The 19,786-nt window shown below is 50.4% G+C and overlaps 1 protein-coding gene across 1 annotated transcript; it reads right to left on the reverse strand.

Moving 5' to 3' along the window:
- Positions 1-1,079: 1,079 nt before the first annotated feature.
- LOC109266621 (vitamin D3 hydroxylase-associated protein-like) lies at positions 1,080-19,786 on the reverse strand. The gene is made up of 15 exons (XM_053899162.1): positions 19,607-19,786; positions 12,644-12,757; positions 12,253-12,402; positions 11,797-11,930; positions 10,990-11,196; positions 9,723-9,763; positions 9,196-9,320; positions 7,869-7,994; positions 7,064-7,161; positions 6,637-6,736; positions 6,266-6,309; positions 5,587-5,626; positions 5,069-5,177; positions 2,897-3,042; positions 1,080-1,208 (listed from the first exon to the last, which is right to left on the reverse strand). Exons 1-15 carry the CDS (start codon positions 19,784-19,786, stop codon positions 1,080-1,082), a joined length of 1,743 nt encoding a protein of 580 aa, XP_053755137.1.

The raw sequence follows: 19,786 nt of genomic DNA on the forward strand, positions 1-19,786 counted from the left end.
TCAAGCACAGGAAGGAATGTGTCCATTAGCTTGCCTGGCTGACTGGAAGTAGGACTGTAAAGTGGAGTGAGATACAGAAAGGGTAAGTCTTAATGCAGGAGGACCTCAAGAGAGTTGAGATGAATGGAAGGTCATGGAGGGAGTTGGAGGGATCAAAGAAGACTTCCTGAAGGAGGTGGCATTTGATGCAGGGTTTGAAGGACAGAGAAGACAGTGAACGTGTTTGGGTGGTGGGAACAGGATGACAGAGGCACAGACGCAGAAATGTAAAACATGCTTGTGGTGGCAAGAAGGCTCCAGGTTGAGGGAAGGGAGGGAGGCTGTGCTGTGGTGGAGCCCTGGCAGAAGAAGCTGTGGAGGGTCTTGGGAGCTGCTGGCTGTCAAGCCAAGAAATTGCAGCTTTGCAGGCTAAGCACTGGACTGTGAGCCTGGGTCTGGGTCCCAACCTTGGGTCTGTTCTGACTGGGTTTCACTCCCTTGGTCCTACTCTTTGGAACTTTCTCTAGACAGCAATGGGAGCCATGGCAAGTTCTAGATCAGGGAAGTGCCTAGAAGTCACAACTCACAGAATAGTCAAGTTGACAGGTATACCATGGACCTCATCACATCTAACCCCTTCAATTTGTAGATGAGAAAACTGAAGTCCAGAAAGGAGAAGCAACTTGCCCAGCATCACACGGCAAGCCAGTGGCAAAACCAGGACTTGAACCCAGGTCACCAGCCTCTCTGTTTGGAGCTCCTTCCCCTCTGCTGCAGTCTGGGATATCATCTGGGGGACTGAGCTGGAGGAGAATAGCTGGAGGCAGAAGGCCACCAGGAGGCTAGAGCCCCACCTAGACCAGAGATCACAAGGTCAAGCAGTCAGAAATGTTTATTGGGCCCTTTCACCCTGTGCCCCATCTTGGGCCAATGTGAGGAGTCCGTGTATTGAGTACCCACACAGAGGAATGACAAAGAAAAGGAATGTGGTGGGCCTCAGGGAGGAGGAGACATGAGGCAGATATGGTATTCATGAAAAGGGGCATCAGGAGCAGACTTGGATGAGGATGAAGAAGGCCTCCGGGAGAAGGAGTGGCCAGTCACTTGGGTCCACTGTGGTTCTTGGCCAAGGTCTCCACCTCTTTCATGAACCGGAGACACAGCTCCTCTTCCCATGGAAGAGCAATGCACTGCACAGCCACAGGAAGTCCCACAGATCCTTGTACCGCCTGCTCAGAGAGAGGGTCAGTGGACTTAGAGCCTGCTTTCTGCTCACAGGTCCCTCGCCCAGCCTTCCTTACCACCCATATGCATTAGTCCAAACATCTCATCACCAGTCTATATTAAGGCAGAGATGCCCTGGAGCTCAGAGTTCCAGGCTTCCTCAACTCTCAGGGAAACCTGGAAAACCTATTCTGACTGTATCGGTCTATAGTTCACCAGGGCTAAGATGTAAAACTTGCTCCCCATGCACAGAACTGACTATAATCATAAAATATAAAACTGTTAATTAAAAAAAAAATTTTTTAAAGGGGCCACCTGGGTGGCTCAGTTGCTTAAACATCCAACTTCAGCTCAGGTGATGATCTTGTGGTTAGTGAGTTCAAGCCCCGCATCAGGCTCTGTGCTGACAGTTCAGAGCCTGGAGCCTGCTTCAGATTCTGTGTCTCTCTCTCTCTCCACCCCTCTCCCACTTGAATTCTCTCTCTCTCTCTCTCTCTCTCTCTCAAAAATAAACATTAAGTTTTTTTAATAAAAAGATTTAAAAATTTTAAAAAAATACAAAACTGAGTATCCACCTAATGTTCTCAGCAAAGGAAAGAAGAATGTGCAAATCCCTGATCTAGAGCCTAGTCATACTTCTGCAGTGAAGGGGGTACTTGGGCCTCAAACACAGACTTAGGAACATGGGGACTGAGCCTAAGTCCTGCCATGAAATTCAAACATAGGAATTCAAACGTGTTTTCATTGTTTTATGAAAGCCCTTATTTGCCTTTGCTCTGGAGCCAGGTCAACTGGCTTCAAGTCCTGGCTCCTCCACTTCAGCTGTGTGTGGCACTGGTCAAGTCTCTTAACCTGTGTGTGCCTGCATTTCCTCATTTGTAAAACCTCACGGGACAGTTACGGGATTTAATGGTTTACTATATATACAGCACTTTTTAAACAGCTCCTGGAACAGAGTAAGAGCTCAAGACACATCAGGTAGTATCCTTATTGTTATTTTCTCAGAATTCAGGTCAGCAGTTCCACTGGGTAACTCTAGCAATAAAATCAATTTCCAAAAAAGTAAGTTGCTTAATGTCTGACTCAGACACATGCATACCTTTCAGAGTCAGTCTCTCTCTCCCTCTTTCTCCCTGTCACCCAAGACAGGCTTGTCATTTTAGACCGTGCATTAAATAGGCCCATGGAAATATTTCCTTCTGTGAAGCTACCTCGGAATCAGTGATATAGTAGCATGTATTGTACACATCCTGTATACAAAGACTTATGCTAATTGCTTCACTGTTTTTCAGTGGAAACTTTAGGACAACCCTGCAAAGCAGATATTTTAATTCCTATTTTCCTGGCAAAGAAACTGAGGCTCAGAGAGGAGCAGTGTCCAATCCAGTTACATACTAAGCTCCTCACCAGGGACATTTGCCCCCCTCTTCCTGCCTCTGGGATTGACTTTTCCTAGGGAAGTGTCAAGAAGACCAGTGGTTTTGTTAAGTATTCTCCCACGACAAGGACAGAGGCGGACTTGGAGATAAAACGGTGTGTCCTCCAAGATGAGATAACACTGTAGCAGAAGTGATAAAGGATAAACACTAGGAATGACTGGCCCCAACCTGCCCCAATTTGCCCGACTGGGATTGAGGCAAGAATCAGTCCTGGCTTGTGCCACTGGGGGAGAGGCATGGGGAGGGAAACTGACCCTCTGGAAATTTTTGTCGGTACTATCTCCATAGTATCCCGTGTAGAAGGCCAGTTCCTCCTCGTCCTGCGGCGTCACAGTGGTGACCGGCACAACACCAGCAGGGAAGTTCAGGACGTTGTACAGGCCCGTGTAGGAGGCAATATCTGTAGGAAGGTCCAGGCAAGCCCAGAAAATCATCAGCCAACAAGACTGAGGTGGGGAAGAATCCTGGGTGAGCGCCCCCTCAGGGTCTTCCTTGGAACTGTAGCACTCTGGGCTTGCGCGGCGCTGGGAGTGCACCTGACAACTGCCTCTCGCTCACCCAGCGGTGGAGGGAAAGAGAGGATGGACGCTGCGGAGGCCTTACTCAGTGCCAGGCCCCGTGCTGGCCTCTTTCCACTGCTGATTCCTTGAGTCCTCTCCACCCCTGGGAAGTGGAGAGTACTCTTTCCTGTGTTCAAATGTGGAACCCGAGGGGGTAGACAGGTTAGGTGGTTTTCCACAGGCCACACAGCTGGTGGGTGACAGAGGAGTCAGCTCATGCCTGCAGTACACTGGGCTCCAAGATGGCCCAGGTGTGCAGGGCCACCCTGAGTTAAAAGGCAGCTCCCCTCTGCAACAGCCACCTGCATGTAGGGAGTGACTGTCAAAGAGGCAGCGGTGACAACAGAGGACATCAGTGCAGGGCCAGGTATGGGATGTGCCTTTGGGCAGCCACTGTGGGGGGACCCGGGGCAGAGCAGTCCAGGCTTGAGGTGGGTTTTCATTCTGCACTGAGAACACCTCTGAGACCTGTACCTGTGCTGGGCAGGGGCCCCAGCAGTGTCTCAGACACTGCCCTGTGCTGAGGCTGCATCTCAGGGGGGCTAGGCCAAAGGCACCTTTTGAAGTGAGGCAGCAGAAAGCATGTTACGAGTGAATGGATATGCTAAGTGAAAGAAGCCAGACAGAAAAGCCTTATTCCTTCGGATTCCATTTATGTGAAATCCTAGAAAAGGCAAAATTATAGTGACAGCGGATCAGTGGTTGCAGGATGTAAGGGTAGAGTGAACTGCAAAGGGACATCAGGGAAATTTGGTGGGTGATAAAAACATTCTATTTTTTTTTATTTTTTTTAATGTTTATTTTTGAGAGAGACAGAGCACGGGCAGGGGAGGGGCAGAGAAAGAGGGAGATACAGAATCCAAAGCAGGCTCCAGGCTCTGAGCTGTCAACACAGAGCCCGACGCAGGGCTCGAACTCCCAAATGGCAAGATCACAACCTGAGCTGAAGTCGGACACTTAACTGACTGAGCCACCCAGGCGCCCCAAAATATACTTTTATCATGGTGGTGGTCATACAGCTATATTTATTTGTTAAAATTTATCAAATTACACTCTGAAAATCGGTGAGTTTCATTGCATGTAAATTGTATTTCAGGGGCGCCCGGATGGCTCAGTCAGTTGAGCGTCCGACCCTTGATTTCGGCTCAGGACACGATTTCATGTTTCAGTTCCTGAGATTGAGCCCCGAGTCGGGCTGACAGCATGCAGCCGGCTTGGGATTCTTGCTCTCCCTCTCTCTCTGACCTTCCATTGCTTGCACTCTCTCTCTCAAAATAAATAGATAAACTAAAAAAAAAATGTTTAAAAAAAAGTGAATGGGAGGGGCACCTGGGTGGCTCAGTGGGTTAAGCATCTGAACTCTTGGTTTTGGCTCAGGTCATGATCTCATGGTTTGTTCCTTAGTTTGAGCCCTTGTGTCTGGCTCTGCATTTGGCTCTGTGCTGATAGCACAGATTTTTCTCTCTCCCTCTCTGCCCCTCCCCCACATGCATGTGCTCACGCGCGCTCTCTCTCTCTCTCTCTCAAAAGGTAAAATAAATAAACTTTAAAAAAATGAAAAATACAAATAAATAAAAGGTAATGGGAAAAATTGGGAGTGTCTGCTAACAGGTACAGGGTTTCCTTTCAGGGTAATGGAAATGGAATTAGATAGTGGTGGTGTTTGCACCACACACTAAATATACTAAAAACCACTGAATTGTACACTGTAAAATAGTGAATTTTTGTCATCTGAATTTTATCTCAATTTAAGACGTTGCTTTAAATACTGAATGGTGACAGAGGTCAAGGCCTCAGAGGCTGTGGCAGGACTCTGAAGTCCTGGACTCTGGGTCTCAACTTCACTAAGACCTGGTGTCTTCTCACCTGTTCCTATCTCAGAATAGCATATATGGAAGGCGGGGTCCATAGCTGGCAGCAGCAGCACATCCAGGTCCAGGAACCTCCACTTGGCTATGAACTTTTGCTGATATTCCTGCAGGGATAGTGGGGTATGGGAGGGGCAAGACCAGCAGAGGTCACTATTTGCAGGACAAGGTCAGGGGCTGCCAGGCCAAGTCCTGTTAAAGATCAGGAAGAATCCCCAGGCTGTAAGATACAGACTAAGCTATCTGGAGAGGGTCAGGGCCTTCCCAGGGGCCGAGGTAAAGGGATGGCAAGGGGAATCTCAAGCTGCAGTCATTTGGGAACAACATATCATCCTGGCCCCCAAGGAAATGGACTAAATTAACCTCCTGGGTCACCAAGCCTCCCCTTTTGAGTTTAGCCGGGCCTCCCCTGCAGGCTGGGACAGAGCTCTACTCCCTGTCTGGCTACTCCTGTCACATCCCAGGCCTCTGCTGCCCCTGTTCCATCAGTCCCTTGTCTCTTCAGGCACACATCACCTGCACTGCTGCGTGCTGCTCCCACAGTTTCTTGGGAGTCCTGGGGGAATAAGGAAGATTCAGAATTCCAAAGGTCAGCATGGGGGGACCCCCTTTTATACAAAATGGGGACATTACAGCCAAGAGCTAGAGCCTAGTCTCAGTGCAGGCTACAAATCAGCTGATGGGCTGGGATGACCCTTGTCTTATTTGCTGACCAAAATACCTTGCCTACCCAACGTTCCCAAGAGTACACACCCTCTGGTTGATGCCCTCCCCCCGCCACCGTCACCAGCCGCAGAGACTTACAGCCTCCCCCCCAGAACCACGGGTTCTTCCCCTAACCTGTGAGGCCCCCCAGTCAGCCCTCAGGCTGACCATTTCCAACCTTAACCCCAACCCCAACCCCAGCCCAAACCCAACCTCAGATTAGGCCCAACTTTTACCCTAAGCTAATTCTAACCAGAACTCAGAGCTTAACTCCAAATCAAACCTCAGGCCCAAAGTAGCCCCAATCCCAACCCCACTCAAAAGTCTAAATTTAACTAGTGTCAGACATGACCCAAAAACCTAATTAGATCCCAACGTCTAAATAGCCCTCACCCTCAGTGGATGCCAACTCTAGCCACATGACCCTCACTCAACTCCCCTACCCCATGGAAGATGCTTGTGACCTTGACCTGAGGAGACTAGCACTCACCCCACTCCACGAATCTCTTCACAAGTCTGGCTAGCTCGGGGTTCCTAGAGGAAGAAACCCATTCAGAAACCACAGGGCAACACCAGCCTGCCCAGGATGGGGGTCCAAGAAGAGCAACTCTGCTCAGCACACTGTCATGGAAGCTTCTACTCCTCCACAAGCCCTGAGCCCCCTCTTGGCCCCCACCCTTCCTCTTTTTGAGATGCACTCCTCTCTCTGAAAGCACCCTTCTCTTTTGGTCCCCATCTGCCCTTTTGGTTCCTTTTCTCTAAGCCCCCACTACTCTTTGGGCCCCATCCTCCTCTCTGAGTCCTTCTCCTCCCTGGGCTCCTCCCCTCCTGAATGCCTCCCCACCTTGGTCCCATACTCACTGTGTACTTCAGGATCCAGGCCAAGAAACACTTGAGTAGGTCTGGCAGGCGGAGCCAGTTGATCATTCCCTTTATGCAGGGGTCCACAATGTCCCCCTCACTGAGGAACCACAGACACATATCTAGTCAGTTACAGCCTTTCAGCCATTGACTGGCTCCCGTACCCACCCAACTCCCATTCCAGAGGCAGGCCATGGAAGGAGGTCAGACCCAAAGAAACTCTTCTGTTTCCACCACCACCACCCTGGAACCATGCATGGTGAAGATGGAGCCCAAACAGCTGACTTGCCATTTAAGGTCACACAATTAACCAGAGGCACCCCACCAACCCAGGCCTGCAGTCCCCTTCCTAAGGCACAGGTTGCTGCCAGCCCCACCCCCAACCCTGTTTTCACCATGCCCCATGTCAGAATCCTGACAAACATACAGCTTCTCCAGAAGGGTGGCCCCTCCATCAGCAAACAGACCCCCCTCGAACAGGTGTTTGACAGCATACTTTATATGGGGGATGGAGAAGGGGATGACCTGAGAGACAGAGGCTGAGTCAGGGCCTGGGGCTCCTCCCACCCAGCCTGGTATTCTCTTTGCATCCTTCAGGATTTAAAGAGAGGATGCCAAATCGCCGCTCATCTCCATCCACTCCAACCCCTCTGCTGCCATGCCCAGCCCTTCACCCTACACAGAGATGCCATGGCATTCAGGCAGCCGTGCCTGCTTCACTGGGATCCTGCCCCATGCTGAGTGCTTTACATATGTGAGCTCATTTAATCTGCACAGCTGCCCTATGTGGTAGAAAACTGAGGCTCCAGGTGGTTAAGAGACTGGCCCAAGACCACATAGTACACATGTGGCCAACCAGCAGTTCTCAAAGGGGAGACAGGACCAGGATAAGACATTGGAGGGAGGCAGGGGCTGGGGAGGGAAATGATTTTGAGGACATAGTTCTCCTTACAGCCATTTGATGGAGAAACCAAATCTATAGGAATTACAGGAATGAATCCCTGGTCCCCACCACTGAAGGGGGAGGATGCAAAATCTTGATGCCTTCCTCACAGGGTGGGGCCCACCCTGCCCCCACCTGCACCCATCAGTCTTCTCCAGGAAGCCTAGGGGAAACACAGTGATGTTAGCAGCTCAAACTCAGATATAACTTCCTTTCTCTCCAAGAATGGCCCAGCCCAGTCTCCTCGCCAGTCTGGCTTCCCTCCCCATCCAGGGGTAAGCAAGCCTACCTGATGTCCCGCATCCTGGAGCAGCCTGGAGGTGAGCCTCACAGCCCTGGCCATGCTAGGAGATGGCTGGGTGAAGCCATCTGTTTCACAGAAGCCAATTCGAAGGCGCTGGTTACTGGAGTATACCTGGGGGCAACAGGGGCTGGGTGGGGCTCTCAGGAGAGACTACACCTCTTTAAGACTTAAGACTTGTAGGCTGGGACCTTGGAACACAGCTGTTTTCAACCCAGGGGAAATCTACAGAGGCTCCCCAAGAGCTCCCTGGAGACTCTCTACATACTTTGCAGGCTCTAGGTCCTCTGGAGAAACTCCTGGAAGAACAAATGGATGACGACATGATGATTGGGTGGATGGAGTGGATAGGTAGATAGATGGTAGATAGATTCATGAATGAGTGGGAGGGTGTATGTATGAGATGGTGAATGGGTGGGTGGGCAGAGGGTTGAATGGATAGATGGGTGGGTGGGAGAATGGATGATTGGAATTGAGTGGGTGGGCAGTTAAGTAAGTAGATGAATAGACACAAAGATCTTTAAGCTAAAAAAAACAGCCAGGAGACAATGGAGATGGAAAGATCACTAGAGACAAATAATAGATGACAGAAAATGATCACAGGTTAATTATACTAGGATGTGAGTAGGGAATCAGATGAGTAGACATTGAATGAATGGTAGACAGAGATTCTCCCTATGGAGAGGGTTCTGGAGCAGACAGGGCTGGGGTCAAAGCTTACCTCTTCCAGTTACTGTCTATGCGATCATAGGCAAGTTATTTCATTTCCCCTCAGTTTCCTCGCCCATAAATTGAGAAGCACAATGCTCATTCTATATAGTGAATATTAGGATGAACTACAAAGAGCCTGAACATAGTAGGTACCAATAAATTTTGTTGAATGAACTACTGAATAAATGAAGGCTGCCAGCCTGGAGAAATCTTCAGGTGCAACCTCTTTATTATACCACTGAGGAGACTGGGGCCCAGAGAAGAGATGTGACTTGGCTAAGGTTACCTAGGGGACTAACAGCCTCGTTTAACCAGATACCAGACTCTCTAAACCATATCTGCTGAGTGTATGTCTGTGTGTGTTGGGTATGTGATGATGAAGTCCCTCTCTGGGGGCAGTATTGGCTATGACTCCAAGTAGCTGAGAGGCCAAAGCAGCTGGTGTCGAGCAGGGGTAGGATGTAAACATGACTGAGCATAGAGGCTTCTTGGTCACTGTACCATGGGCTGGGAAAGGAGGTCTCCACAGAAGATGGTCAGATGGTAGACAGGTCAATGAGGAATGGGGGAGGGGAGAGGTGGCCTGTTCCCCAACCCAGCTCACCTCCTCCCTGAAGGGCATAAAAGGCACAGTAGGGTCCAGTCGGTGCATGTCTTCACTTAGCAGGGCTCGCAGACACAGGGCCAGGCTCTCCACATCCCGGGCCATGGGGCCAGCCACTGTAGTCACTGAACACAGAAGAGGCAGATTCCTCTCACCCTTTCTGCTCTGGGGACCCCCACTGCCTGGCCTCAGAGGGTGGAGCTCAGGACCGTGATCAGTGTTAAAGGGCCCTGGGGCCAACCTGGGCCAGGGGTTGAGGACAGGTAGCGTTGGCACACCAGCCAAAGTAGCTCTGATGCCTGAAAGAAGAATCTCATCTGGGGCCAAACATCTAAAGACCAGTAGGAGATATTAAAGCTAGATAGTAGGAAGCACTTCTCATTGGACTAGGGGAGGCCTGGTGGGATCCATTCTTTATCATTAAGTGGGGCTAATCTGTCTCAGATAGGGGCTGAGTGAAATGTCCTTGGGAGGAAGGCTGGCAAGTTTATCTTTGGGTATGGACACAAGCACAGACAGGAGCTTACCTGATTTCTTGCCTTTGACAGCACTGGAAACTCCAGAGAAGCTGCAAAACCCCCACCCAGAGCCCACCTCAGCACTTGAAGGGAAGGGCCTGAGTGCCCAGGCCTTAGCACCCAGCCAAGCACTCCCCCAGGGCCCAACACCCAGGAAGATGAGCTGCTTCAACCCTCCCATGACCCTGCTGCCCACAGCATTAAGTCTGATCTTTTTGACTGACTTCGAGGCTCTGGAGTATCAACTCACAGCTTCCCCATTCTTGCCCTTCGACAAACACATATTACTCCAGGCAAAGTAGGCTGTTCACAGTTTACAGCCTTCTAGGTTCTACACCATCCCTGCATGTCCATCCTTTAAAACCAAGCTCAGATTCTGCCTCCTCCAGGAAGCCTTCCTTTCCCTTGCCCTGCCTCTGAAAATTTAAAGTCTAGGCTTTCAATAAATCTCTGCTGAAGAAAATGTCAGCTTCATCTTGTGAGTTCTGACAAGCTTTGACACTCTCTTAGAGCTCCAATCACTTTCTGACTAATCCATCTGCATATTTAAGAGCACAGCAGTGGGGGGGGGGGGGACAGGGACTGGGTCTGAGAGTGTTCTGTGTCCCCAGTACAGGGGCCACCACAGTGTAGGTTCTCATGGTGGGGCTGAGATACGTAGATGAATGAACAGAGGCAGATATGGATGGATAAACAGATAGCTAGATGAGTGGATAGATGGGGAGATAAATGGATGGATGGATGGATGGATGAACAAAGGGAAGGAAGGATGTATATATGATTTTCAAGGGCTGAGATAGGTGTCCTTTTGCTTACTGATATAGCCCAAATAACTAGTACAGTGTCAGTGACGGAAGAAACACTCAATATATTTGTTAGATAAATTAAATGGTGGGTGAATAGTGAAGTTGATTGATGGGATGATGACTGCATAGGTGGATGAATGGACAAAGGATGGATAGATGGAAAAACAGTTGGATCAATGAATGACTAAGGGAACAGGGAGGTAGATGGATAGATGTAAGATGAATGAATTAATGAACAAATGAATTAATGAGTGAGTGGAAGGTCTATTCTGCCACCTGTACCAAACATGGTGTGTTTATCTGGGGCTGAAGCAGGAGTTATTTGAAGCCCTCCTGTCTTTAGCCACTTTCACTAGTACTGAGCTAAGTGAATAAGAGTGAGGGGCCTGCTTGGCACTACTCCCCCCACACCTCTGTTCCCCTACACTGAGCTGAGTCTACCCCTCCCCCCCGCCCCCAGCACCAAGTACCTGAGGCGGTATCCTGTGGTCCTGAGGCCACAGATACCACAAAAGCTGGCTGGTATGCGGATGCTGCCAGCAGTGTCAGTACCCATGCCCAGGATGGAACCTCCTTTTGCCAGCAGGGCTCCCTCACCCCCTGAGGAGCCCCCTGGTGTCTTCTTTAAGTTCAGAGGGTTCAGAGTCTGTCCATAGATGGGGTTGCTGCAATAAAAACTGAGGAAAGCAGAAGAAAAGGGGCTGGGAGGTGAAAGTTTAACTGGGGAGACACCCCCCCCCCCCATGTAGAGACTGATCCCCCCAGGAATCAACCCCAGGGCTTCTTTGGCTCCCAAACTCCTCCCTGGGGCTGAGTCTCCCAGTCTCCCTTACAGCTGAGGTGAGGGCCTACTGCCACAGGAAAGACCAAGAGTGGACACCAACCACAACTCCTAACTTAAGGACAGGAGCCCACAGCCCTGCTGTCAGAATTGGGAGCAGGTTCCTCACAAAAGTAGGTACACTAAGTGCTGAGGGAGAGGAGAGAGAACAGGGAATAAGAAAAACAATTAGAGAGAGAAACGGGGATAAACACAGAGATGAAACTCTTCAGAACCGCAGAGTCTGAGGGCCTGTAGAGACTATGGAGTCCACCCAGACATTATAAGATGAGGAAGCTGAGGCTCAGAGGGCAGAAAAGACTTGCCCAAGAACCTTGATCCTCGAGATCTGCTTGACTGGCCCCCACCTCACCTTCTTCTCTGAATTGGGATTTTGTGTTGCTGTCAGTCCTGAGCCCAGCCCCAAACCCAGCCCCTGCCTACACACTTCAGAGACCTGTACATTGTCTGGGGGATGTTGGTCTTAACAAAGGGAATAGCTCCTTGAGCCTTGAGCACTTGCACAATGACCCCATCCTTGGCCGCTGGCTTCTCCAGGAACTGGGTCAGACCACATGTAGAATCATGGCCCTGCAAGAAAGTGACATTAACTCCAGCCCATAGGGGCCAGGATGAAACCATCCAATGGACAGATTCTCCTCCTTACTCTGCTCCCACTCACACACGTTGTCATGGCCTCAGACATGCACGCTGTACCCTTAGGGGAGCTCACAAGTGGCAGAAGAATATGGTGGGCAAGAGCTGGGTTCAGATCCTAACTGGCCACTTTCTAGTTCTGCATCCTTGATTAAGTAGCTTGCCCAATGTCACACAGTCAGATGCTCACAGGCTCAGTGGCATACAGGCACACACACAGACATGTACACATGTGAACGTACACCTCCCGGCTCACCTTGCAGTCATAGGGGTCCTTGAGGCTGACAGGGACCCCATAAAGAAGGCCTCTCTCAGTCTTCTTAAGCTTCTTCAATGCCTGTAGTTGCTCCTCACACTCACCCAGGAAATCCGTCAGGCAATTCACCTCCTGGTGTACCTTCAGTGCCTGAGCAACATTGAGGGAGACCAGACAAGGGGCTCAGGGTGAGGCCAGGGATGGGGCACTTAGTCACCCCAGCCCCTCCCACCACCCCAACTCAGAGCAGGATAGAAATGACAGATGACAGTGGCATGCACCCCTTCCCAAGCTAGCTGCAGCACCACGATGTTACACCGGACATCCACCTCCTCTGAGTAGGACAACAACAGGTGCTAGCCCCCACCCCACTCCTGACCCAGACCCCCACCTCCTCTAAGTAGCTACACAGGACGCTCTCCACACTGAGTTCTTCATCCTGCAGCTTCTGGACCAGTGTCTCCAGGGGCAGCTCCAGGATGGGCTTGGGGTCCAGGGATGGCTCCTGTGGAGATGGGAGGACAGAGGTCAATGACTGATCCACTCCAGTGCACTCCTACACACTCAGCATCACATCCCCACACTCCACTGGATACACAGTTGCACACACAGCCATGTGTTCAGCACATGATCCTGTGCTTCTCCTTTAGCATGAAGAACATTTCCTGATCTGTCTCCAGGTTGGCATGAAAGCCCTACAGGGCACAGATGTTTCCTCTGCCTCTGCCTCTCCAGTGCCCATCTTGAGGCCTGGCACAGAGGAGAGCCTGCCCCCTCATCTTGCTACCCAAAAAGGGCACAAGTGCAGTGAGAGTGACTCTATATGCACGTTTTGGAACTCAGGGGTTATGGAACTGAGGCTCATCTCTGTATGGTTTGCCTTCATGGGGCACCTTGGCATCCCACCTTTCCTTCCTATCCAGCCCTCCCACTTCTGGTGATCTGACCTGGGAAAGGGCAAGATCCAGCATGAGTGTCAGGAGATCTGGCACCCAGCCTTGACCACACACAGGACTGGTCATCTGGGTAACCCAGGGTTGATCCCTTCCCCTCCCACGACCCAGGTCTCTCCAAAAAAGAAAGGACTAGAAGCCAATCATGATTTACCCAGCTACTCCCCTCAGAGTATGAGGGGAGGAGTGACACCAGCCCCTCAGGACTCTTATCAGAGGCAAGTGTGATAAGACAAGGACCTAGAGCACAGCAGGCACTCAAGAAGGTGAAATAGTCTTCATTTGTCCTCCTGGCCCCCAGCTGAGACCCTGATGCCTACAAGCTGGAGTGGGGGCTGGGTGGGAAGACAGCACAGTGGGCCTTTCTTGGTCCTGGAGAGGGGAGGTGGCAGACAAGGGGATTTCCCCGGAGGTTAGTGCTCAAGTCTTCTTGGTTGTTAAATCTCTTGGTTTCTTCTTAGTCCCCATCTTACTCTCCTCAGTAGCATCTGACTCTTAGGCACTTGCCTTCTGGAAATTCTCTGTGCCCTCAACTCTCCTGGCTTCCTCCTGCCCCTGGGTGGCTCCTTCTCAGTCCCCTCTGCCCCTCTTCCCTCCTGTAAATAAATGTTGGTGCTCCTCAGGACTTGGCCTCCTCTCTCCCTACCTACCCACCCTCCCTGGGTGACTTCAGCAGCCAGATGTGTCCCAAGGATGCCCCGATTACCCTGTGACTACAGCCCAGTCCTATTTCCTGCCATGCCTCAGACCCATTTACTGATCCACATATCCATAGGCACCCCAGGATTCATTGTTTTAAGACCAAATCTGTTCATCATGAAATTCCCAAGTGATGATGCTCATGTCAGAGCAATAGTCCTCAGAATCATCCCGGGTCACTCCCTTACATCCCAGTTCTGATGATAGTCATAATAGCTAATTTCAATCACATGGAAGATGTGTTATTACACTTAATATGTTCTAGGCCAAATTCCAAGCATTTTACATATAATAGCTCATGTCGCTCCTTATAACAACCCAAGGAGGGAGGGCATATTATTTTTTCATTTTACAGTAGAAAAGACACTGAGGCACAGAGCTACTTGCCAAGGACACATAAGCCATAAGTGGCAGAGCCTGGATCCACACCAGTCTGGCCCCAGTGACCATTCTCTTACCCACAAGTACTGCCGATAGGTGGTTCTGCCTCCTTCATATCTTCCACCTCTGACTCACCAGACTCCTTGCCTAGAACTTTCTCTGTCTCTCAGTTTTCTCAACAGCCTCCTCACTGGCCTCCCTGACTCTAGTCTTTACCCCTGCAGCTCAACCACTTCACTACAGCCTAGGTGATCCTTTTCAGATGCTGTAACACCATATTTCCCAATTGCCCTCAGTATAAAGTTGTAAAACCATTCTCCTCAGTACGGTTTACAGGGCTTTCACCATAAATGTATAATGTGTGTTACAAACCAAGATTCACATGTACTGACTGCTTACTGTGTGGCTGGCAACCATGTTAAGCACTTTGCTTGCACCATTTCATTAAATCCTCACAAAATCCCTTGGATAGGTGCTTTCATTATCAATATTTCTACTTCACCAACAAGGGCAACACAGAGAGGTTAATTCTGTGGCCCAAAGTCATAAAAGTGGAGAGACTTAAGGTCTACACCACCCCTAATGGCTCCTGGGGAGGGAAGCTTTTATGATGAAGCACATCCTGGGTGCCAGGCACTGTACGAGGCCCTTTCGCTGCCTGGATCCCTGTAGGCCCATTTCACCAGCCTCCTGTTTCCCTGCCCTACTTCTGTATTCTGCTGCTCTAGCCACACTGCCCATTCCCTCCACTCACTGTGCCATTTTGTCATCTTGTGCCTCAGCTTGGAATTCCCTGCCTGCATGCCACAAAGACCTTCAGAAGGGCCCAGACCTGGATGCCTCTAGAATAGGGTGGGCATTTGGCTAGAATGCACCTCTACAGCCGCATTGTGGCTGAAATACTGAAATCCTCCTGAGTCACTTAGCAAAAAGCCACTCCCATGAGTACTCCACCACTCCCAGCTGCCCTAGCCCCTGCCATGGGATTCTACCTTCTCTTCACAGTACAGCAGGTAAAAGGTTAATGCCCAGCCCAGCAGTGACCCTCTAGGCATAGTCTCTGATTCCCTCAAGGACTGTGCTCATCCCTTGCCCTGCGGCCCCCAGCCCTAAGGAGCCCCAGTAGGGCCCACCGAGGACCATCGCAGCACACACTGACCCACAGGCACCCACCAAAACTGCATGCCCATCCTGACTCCTACATATCTACCTGGAGAGGTGGCCCCCTTGGTGGCACCCTGGTCGGCAAGTGCCCGATGTCCATCTGGACCCATGAGGCTAGTGCTCCCCTGCAGTTGTCCCCACATGGCCACGTGTAAAAATGGCAGCCTCTCAGGGAGCTGGGGAGAGGTGCGAAGAGCAGGCAGAGGGCACTAATGGGGGCCACTGGAGGTGACTGCTGGGACTGCTCTTCTGCCAGTATGGCAGACGCTCCAATGACTTGGTGGGATGGGCGGGGCTCTCAAGGGTCCAGCAACATGTTCACCAACTTGGTTGAGTGCCACTTCCACCTAACAGAACAAATTCACTGAAACTCACTAAACGCCCACTCAGCAAGGACATTAGTTTTATTATTACTCAAGTGAGAGCTTTCATTTATATGGTGCTTGTTAGGGGTGCCTGAGTGGCTCAGTCGGTTAAGCCTCCAGCTTCAGCTCAGGTCATGATCTCACAGTTCGTGAGTTCAAGCCCCACATTAGGCTCTCTGCTGTCAGCTCAGACCCCCCTTCGGATCCTCTGTCTCCCTCTTTCTCTGCCCCTCCTGGGCTCTTGTGTGAGTTTTCTCTCTCTAAAAACCTGTGTGCCAGGTGCCACTGTAAACACTTATGAACTTGCTTGAGTACTATAACTATAATCATCACCCCATTGTGGAGATGAGTATGTTAAGGCACAGAGGAATTATTTGAAGTGTACACATCGGGGGCACCTGGGTGGCTAAGTCTGACTATGGCCCAGGTCATGATCACACAGCTTGTGAGTTCGAGCCATGTGTTGGGCTCTGTGCTGACAGTTCAGAGCCTGGAGCCTACTTCGGATTGTGTCTCCCTCTCTCTCTGCCCCTCCCCTGCTTGTGCTCTGTCTCTCTCTCTCCCAAAACTGAATAAACATTAAAATTGTTTTTTTAATGTACGCGTCAAAGTCAGGATTCAAACACAGACTGTCCACCCTCTCTTAACTACCACACTCCTAACTATACTGTTACACAACTTTTCATGAGGCCTGTGAGATTAGTCATTGAAGTTTATTATGACATTCTAATAACAATATTTACAACTTAGTTGGCAACAGAAATGCTTGATTTTAAAGAATCTCAGAATTAGAACAGCTAGACAACAGGCACCTGGGTGGCTCAGTCGGTTGAGCATCCTACTCTTGATTTTGGCCTCAGGTCATGATCCCAGGCTCATGGGATAGAGCCACACATTGGGCTCTGAGCTAGACAATTTTGAGTGTAATTGCTACTGGTTTGGCAGAAGCTGAGCAAGGACTCAACCCAAGGAACATTGTTGATGTTGATGGATAGTCTCTGCTTAAGGAGACTACAAATCACCTAACGACTCTCAGTTTATTGGGAGAGCTTTGAAAGATAGGGACATCTTCCAAAGATGATAGCTACATCAAAAGATCCCCACAAGTTCTCTAAAAATTAATAATTTACTTGGAAATTATTAGGATAATTTGATGAAAGAACTGAGTCTTAACTTATATCATTTTCAAGTTGTTATAACATATGCTTTGGTTTAGAACAAATCCCCCTCTTGCCAGGTCACACAGCTCCATGGACATCTGGCCTTCTCCACACTTAACTGCTGCTGCCTCCTATTGTGGTTTGAAAATCAAAGAAAATATAAAGTTGTTAGTAAATTGATATAGTATTAATATTTCCAAATGGTTGTTAAGTATGTTTAATATCATAAAAACCCTCAGCCCTTAGGGTGGCTAATTTCCCCCTGAGGTGACCAGAACTTCCTAGCCAGCAGCCAGCAGCCATGGGCAGCTTGTCTACTCCAGCTGACTAGGAGTATTTTTTCTCTGTGGTCTACACGAACACTGTCTTCTCTCAGGCTTTTCTCTCTCCGGTACTGCCTTTTCTCGTCCTTCCTGCTTTTGGAAAACTCCTACACATTCTGTAAGGCTCAGCTCCAACACCACCTCTCTGGGAAGCCTTCCCCACCCAGCCGTGTCCAGATGGTGCAAAGCCCTTCCTGCCGAGTCCCACAGCTCCACAGGCATCTGGCCTTCACCACACTCAGACCAGGAGCATCCTTAAGGCAAGTCTAAGTCAGATGTCAAATTCATCTTTGTTATGAATCTGTCCCTAGGGTCCAGCAAAAGGCAAGACCCAGAGGAGCCCTCTGTAAAATTTTGCTAAGCTGAACTGAATTGCATTAGTTTGAACCCCGCCAGGGTGCGACCTATTATGTTTCAGCCTCCCACCTCCCTGGGACATAAAGCTGGATGCCTGAGGCCTTGAGGGTATCCCTGGGTTTGCTTTGCTGGGGAGAGAATAAGGTACTGTGAGCCAAGAGGCCTGTAGCCTTGGGGGGAAGCTGGAGACACCATGGGTGATCTCACCCCACACCCCTTCCACTCCTCCAGCCAACCAGACACACACACCCCCGGGTACCTGGCCCAGTAGCCCCATATCCCAGATGCCCACCTGTATACCAACCAGATGCCCAGACGCACACAGAACCAGGTGTCCTCACACATCATACACCCATGTACATGCCCAACCAAACATTCAAAACCAAACCAGCCACACATATCTAGATGTATATGCTCCAACCAGTAACACGACTCATACACACCAAGCCAGGCACACACAGCACAACCAAACACAAGGAGCAACACAGCCAAGCATACACTTGACCAGTACACAATAAAACCACAGCAGGAGACACACATAAGCAGGCTCTGGTATGTGCAATAAAGGAACCCAAACCCACCACCACACACTGATGGTACACGCACACACACACACACACACACACACACACACAGGAATCCTCTCCATCATGCTGATTCACCACAGCAACCCCATTAGCCCAGATTTCCTCCTCATCAACCAGGGAGGGGCAGCTGCTCTCTGGGGGCAGATTGATTTATCCAACTAATTAGCCCCAATTAATATTAATACACATTCTCAGGAACTGCAGCAGCTCGGGCAGAGAAGCTGCCCCTTGGGGCCATCAATCACCATCTAGGGGACGGCAGAGGACACTCAGGAACTCCAGAGCATGGGGACGGCACCTCAGGCACTATCCACAACCCCCACTCCCGGGGATCCCAGAGAGTCAGCCACCATCAACCAAAGTTGAGGACCCTAAGATACCACCCCTTGTAGGGCAGTTGGGGAGCCCAGAAAGGGGCTGTCACATCCTCCAGGCCCCACAGCAGAGCCCAGGAACAGTGCAAGGTCAGCAGCCTCTCCTTCCCACCCTGCTCTCTTCTGCCCTAGGCAGGTTCTGCTGCAACACCCATAGCTCAGTCCCTTCACCTAGCCGCAACGACTGCACCAGTGCCTTGAAATGTCACCACCTAAGCTGTCAAAAGCCCCTTTTAAGACACATAGCTTTGGGGAAACTGGGTGGCTCAGTTAGGCATCCAACTCTTGGTTTCAGCTCAGGTCATGATCTCACAGTTCTGTGAGTTCGAGCCCTGCACCAGGCTCTGTGCTGGCAGTGCGGAGCCTGCTTGGGATTCTCTCTCTTTCCCTTGCTCTCTGCCCCTCCCCCACTCATGCTGTCTGTCTCTTTCTCAAAAAAAAAACAAACAAAGAAATAGACTGTAAAAAAAAAAAAAAAGACACATGGCTTCCTGGGAGGATCCCATCTCCAATGACCACCTTGCGCTTTGCATCTATCAGGTGCTCTCAAACATCTGCAGAACTCAGTGGGGTGGGGATGGGAGAGAGACTATGTAGACCAGGGTTCCTGTGTCAGTGGGGCTTGGGGGTACTCAGGGGCTGGAAGAGACCTGAAGGAGACCTCCTGCCTCCAACTGCTTCCATCAGTTTATCTTATTTCAACAAATAGCTCAAGAGAACACCCACCATGTTACTGAGTCTTGTGTGGCCACTGGGAGAACAATGAAAACACACTGTCCCCAACCTCAGTGGGCTCAAAGGACATGGATGGAGTAGGAACTGACAGCAGTACAAAAAGCCAGCATGGGAAGAGCTAGGGGTGGGGGACTGTCCTCCCTCCCCCATTGCCCCAGGCTCCTTGTCTTCTGAAAGAGACAGAGTAAGGGTCCGGAGGTGGAATCCACCTATTGGGATGGAGGGCTGGGGGCCTCATGTATAGATATCCACCCACCTGCTGCCGGAGACGCTTTGCCAGTGCTTCCATCTGCTGCAAAGCTACCACTCTACGCCTCTGTGCCCTGGGGATCTTGTTCCTTGCTGGAGTATGCTGCCAGAAGAACAGAGCAGCCCCCAGCAGGGCCAGCAGGAGCAGCACCAGCATGGAGTATAACAGCCAAGCTACCCCGGGCAT

The sequence above is a fragment of the Panthera pardus genome, unplaced genomic scaffold (genome assembly GCF_024362965.1).
Source record: "Panthera pardus isolate Hobbes unplaced genomic scaffold, ASM2436296v1 HiC_scaffold_11, whole genome shotgun sequence".
Lineage (NCBI taxonomy): Eukaryota > Metazoa > Chordata > Mammalia > Carnivora > Felidae > Panthera > Panthera pardus.

Coding starts and splice junctions, on each gene's coding strand:
- LOC109266621 (XM_053899162.1), bottom strand. CDS start 19,786: ATGCCCGGGGTAGCTTGGCTGTTATACTCCATGCTGGTGCTGCTCCTG. Junction 9,764..10,989: donor ACCACAGGATACCGCCTCAG/GTACTTGGTGCT, acceptor GGGGTTTTGCAG/CTTCTCTGGAGTTTCCAGTG. Junction 7,162..7,868: donor TCCAGGATGCGGGACATCAG/GTAGGCTTGCTT, acceptor TCTGTCTCTCAG/GTCATCCCCTTCTCCATCCC.